The 4,811-nt window shown below is 35.0% G+C and overlaps 1 protein-coding gene across 1 annotated transcript; it reads right to left on the reverse strand.

Annotated features, from left to right (window-relative positions):
- Positions 1–1,031: 1,031 nt before the first annotated feature.
- Positions 1,032–2,750, reverse strand: LOC141678842 (F-box/kelch-repeat protein At3g23880-like). The gene is made up of 2 exons (XM_074485247.1): positions 1,499–2,750; positions 1,032–1,372 (listed from the first exon to the last, which is right to left on the reverse strand). Exons 1-2 carry the CDS (start codon positions 2,604–2,606, stop codon positions 1,305–1,307), a joined length of 1,176 nt encoding a protein of 391 aa, XP_074341348.1. The 5' UTR covers positions 2,607–2,750; the 3' UTR covers positions 1,032–1,304.
- Between the last annotated feature and the right edge of the window lie 2,061 nt (positions 2,751–4,811).

Raw genomic sequence — 4,811 nt, forward strand, 5'->3', positions numbered from 1 at the left:
TGTAGGGGTGAGTGGACTCCGAGGTTGAGTTAGCCACCGCGAACCAGGATAAAATCGAATGTGTCATACATTATTCTTTTCATATCTTACTTCTTACACTTGACTTAGTTGCAAGTCGCCTAAGTAAACGAGGAGAAAAGAAAGTTTCAAAAAACTACGCTCAAAATTTTTAAAAGGTGATAAGTTATTCAACCCCTTCTAACTTATTTTATCCTCGCACGAGACCTATCAAATTCTATTCCATGTAATAAAGAGGTTGCTTCAAATTTTGTTATTCTTGTCAAGCAGGAAAGTATGGCAAAGTTCTTTTTTCTCTTATTTGAATGTAAAGTATGCTCATTTTTATATTATTTATAGTGATTTCTGGATATCACCAGTTTTAAGTAAATAAAGACGCTGTTATTATTTGTTGTTTTGAGATGATTTCACTAATTATTTATGGTTTCCCATAAATAATCATCAACTCCCATATAAACAAATAAACAACCCATATTTCTAATGTTTTACTTTTGACATATTAAGATGGGGCATACAATAGTCATCAACTCCCATATAATGGGCTATTTTTATTCGTGGTTAAATAATAAATGTTAATGACCCCTGCATTCACATCAATTTCACCAATAAAAGGAACTCATTTTTATTGGAAAGACCGTATTAAGATTTTTGGCTTATAATACAATTAATTTATGAGAATAGTACAAAAAGTCATGAACATGAATGTAATGTTAGTAGAATCGGCTTAATCCGAGTTTCAATCAAATATGTAACTTTTAAAATTATTTTTGCGGAATACTGTTCAATTTTGGTCTAATACAGAATCTGGTACATGATACATTGCAACGAGACAAACATTTTTGGGTGTTTTAACTAATCAGTACATGGAAAGAAGTTATGACTAACGGTATCTTGTGATATAAAAATGTGAAATGAAGAAATAGCGTCTCAATAATAATATTTTTTCTCAGTTAACGTAATATATGATAATGACTTGCAAACTTGACTTGTTTTAGAAGGGTAAGATGATTGCAATAAACTTCAATTTTCCCAGACCTATCATGTGTCACAACTTTCTATGAGACACTAATACAGGCCATAGCTTATAGAGCACTGTTATGCATAAAAAACTAAATTAAAATTTCATATCAAAGTTTGATAGTTTACGAGAAAGCAGGGGGGCGGGGGAGAGTTCCTTAACAAGGATGACGGTAAGTCAAGTGAGGAGCGGTCACGTTTGAGGATGGCAGTTTCTAACAAGAGCGATCATGTTTGAGGATGGCAGTTTCTAACAAGAGCGATCACGTTTAAGGATGTCGGTTTCCAACAAGAATGGTGGTAAGTCGGTGTACTTTTTGCTCCAATAGTGAGATAACTGCATAAATTATTATCATAAACACAATTACACATTCATTAACAGGAACATATATGCATTATAAATTTGAGTACAACAAATAGAAAGTAATATTTGAATTAATAGTTGTTATGAAGGTTTGGTTACCTTCTGGATCAACTTCTCCACCTTGTGGAAGCTGTATTGGTTCCATTCCTTCCAGAACGACCAGGCTAGGTGTGTAAGTGTAGCCATGAATATCAGAATTTATGTTCTTTTCGTAAGCAAGACGCTTGATTTTAATTGCCTTGGAATCCGTCAAATAGAAACTTCCATTAAACACAATCTCGCCACCATACTTGAAGCATGTAGGGCTTGATAAAATATGATTCTCCGTGAAATTAACCCTCAACATCTTACACCATATATTATTTTCCTCATCATGTTGATACACATCCATACTATCTGTTTTTCCTACTGTGAACTCTATTCGTGCAAGGCAGTCATTTAAATTCACAAGACTGTAACGTTTGCCAACATTTCTCGAAACTGTAAAACTCGTGAACTGGTTATTTCTGGCCTCAAATTTAAGAATCACGGTAAGCTTTAAGCATGTCCAGTAAGGGATGCCCTTGACGATTACAGAGGGAAACCTAAGTCCATCAACATGCAGGGGATCAGCGAGATTACTCCAACAATTTGTTCTAGACGAATAGACGAAACCAGGCTTCTTTATACATGTCCACCATGTACATACAGCTATTAACTTATAATCATTTGCCACTGAATCCCAGCTAAATCCTACTCGGTAACAATATCGATTATTCGGATTGCAACAATGTTCTGGTAGTAGTAGAATTTGCTTGGACAGATTAAGAGCAGGGTTCCATAATATGAAGCAAAGGCGTGGCTCCGAAAGACGAGCAAAGCAAACTAAGCCGTTGATGGATCCAACCATACGTAAATAATCAGGGCAAGGTGCGGAGTAAGGGATATTTTCGACAGGGGATTCACATAAATCAGTGCGGGAAAGGATTGCTACACCACCAGGCCATGTTCGAATGAGATATTCGTCGTTAGGGTTCTGGGAGATGCTTTGATTTAAAAGTGGTTGCATGAAATTTGGGTCACAAAGTACAGACTTCCATGACTTGCAGACGTATCTAAATCGTGCAAGTGATTTTAATGGTAGTCGAATTAATACCTCGTGAAAGATTATCGCATCTGGAAGAACAGAAAGCAGGGAAGATTGTTTAATTTTGTTAGGGACTGACATATCACAAATGATAGAAGTATGTGTTCTGTTCAGTTGAGAAATTGTGTGTTCTTAAATTACTAGGGTCCTTTATCTTCCAGGACACTAGTTGTGCACTTTGTGTACGAATTGTTCTCTCCAAGTATTTGAATACTTGGTGCATAAAAAAACAAAGGGAATTTGTATAATATGTCCCAAATTAATAGGTTACTCTACTTTACAAATATATCCCATCTTTTTCAATAATTATAAAAATATCTCAGGGTTAAATTGAAAAAATGACAAAAATAGCCAATTTTTGAAATAAATTTACCACAATAGTCATTCTTAAAAAAATAGTCAAATTGGATAGTCAACTTTAACCAATTGAATACTCCTGTCCAGTTTGTATAATATACTTCAGTGGTATCTGAATATTTCATATATGGAATACTGAGTATCTTGTACAAAATGAATACTCTACTAATTATCTCATCGGCTAAAGTTGTCCAACTTTTTAGAAATTGTTCATTTTTGTTAATTTTATGTAAAAATAGGTTAAATTTATCCCCGTTAAATTTTGATTCCGCACAAATATCGTTGAGGAATCAAACTAAAACAAATCACATTAATCTTCTATCATCCGGTGGAGGCCGTAACTTAATGTAACCCTCGGTGCTTGCAGCTCACATATACCCCCATGACCAAATACAGGAAAGATCTTGTGATTATAGCAGAAAACAAAATCAAACAAGCAGAACCAGATTCCTTCAAAGACACAAACTTAGCTAACATCTTTACAGTCATTCAACCATGTTCAAATTTACATTCTCCTTCTCTACATTTAAAATGCCAGACAAAAAATCAAAACTGAAATGTATGCATACATTCCACTATGTTTACACCTATGTGCTTGCCACCAGTTAAAGAAGCAGACACTTGCCCATGTCATCCCGTAAACAAACAGAGAACCAAGTAATAATACCCATTGCACCATACCTTTCATGGAGTCATGGGCCTCACATCATGATAAGGACTTAAATCCTTTGCAATTCACATTTGACTTGATAAAATTGAGCCTGCAAGTACCATCCCCTGCACACACAAATTGCTACTCACTCTATAAAGATGGATACATAGATTCAGATATTACTTTGATGTACAAACTATTGTAACATGGCTAAAACTTTTCAAGGCATCAAATAAGTTATAGCTTACGAATGCTTTGAGGTATCAAATACGTTAAAATAGAACATATTAATCTTCGGACATCCATGTGAGCGGTAACTTCATATAACCAGCTCAAAAATATTCCCGTTACCAGAAACAGGAAGGACAAACACATGAAATTAGATACGGAAACAAAAAGCAGAAAAGCGGAATCGGATTCCTTCTTTGTTGACATCTTCACCTGCATTCCATCATGCTCACACTTACGTCTTCCTTATATTCTTTCCAAAAACAAATAAAAAATTGTAATTTATTCACCTATATTCCACTCTATAAACATATTTCTCCTATTGCTACATAAGCTACAACAGCACCAGTAAAAGGAAAGACACTTACCGATATCAGCTAAAGTCCAAAAATCCTGACTTGGTACAGTGAGTTTCACATGAATACATCGTCCATCCCTCTGTTCTTGCTGATTCAACTAACACAGAACCACGCATTTATAATCCCTTAAACCATACCTAACATCAAGATAAAGATTTTACATCCTTTTTAACTAACATTTGGCTTGAAAATCATGTTGGTGAGTCTATAGACAACCTCCCCCGCACTCACCAATTGCTAGTTTACTATATTAGCATACATACTTAACAATCAGAAAAGAGTAAAACGGCTCCTTTGATGTAGGACATAACATTCAACCTACAATTATGGGAATTAGCAGCAAAGATTAGACAGGTGTACTGTTGACATGAGAATAATGCTTGGGCCCAAGATAGTCTTGCATGTAGGAAGTAACAGCTGACAGTGCTCCTCTGTAGATAAGGATAAGAAATATGAATATAAAATATCAAAATAAGAGCCAATGGCATCATCGCTATACAATTGTCTTTAAACAACTCATCCCCCAGGTTACTAGTGCTTTCTTTCTTCTTATACCTCGAAATAATGTCCTCTGGCTTTCCATAACATTAGAGGACCTTCATCGCCAAGCAAACTCTTTTAATTTGTGCTTTTCAAGTAACTAAACGATTTCTATGATGAATAGAGATGAATCTAAAAGAATGAATTTTT

This window comes from Apium graveolens, chromosome 8, assembly GCF_009905375.1.
Source record: "Apium graveolens cultivar Ventura chromosome 8, ASM990537v1, whole genome shotgun sequence".
NCBI classification, from domain to species: domain Eukaryota; kingdom Viridiplantae; phylum Streptophyta; class Magnoliopsida; order Apiales; family Apiaceae; genus Apium; species Apium graveolens.

Coding starts and splice junctions, on each gene's coding strand:
- LOC141678842 (XM_074485247.1), bottom strand. CDS start 2,606: ATGTCAGTCCCTAACAAAATTAAACAATCTTCCCTGCTTTCTGTTCTT. Junction 1,373..1,498: donor TGGAGAAGTTGATCCAGAAG/GTAACCAAACCT, acceptor TAATTTATGCAG/TTATCTCACTATTGGAGCAA.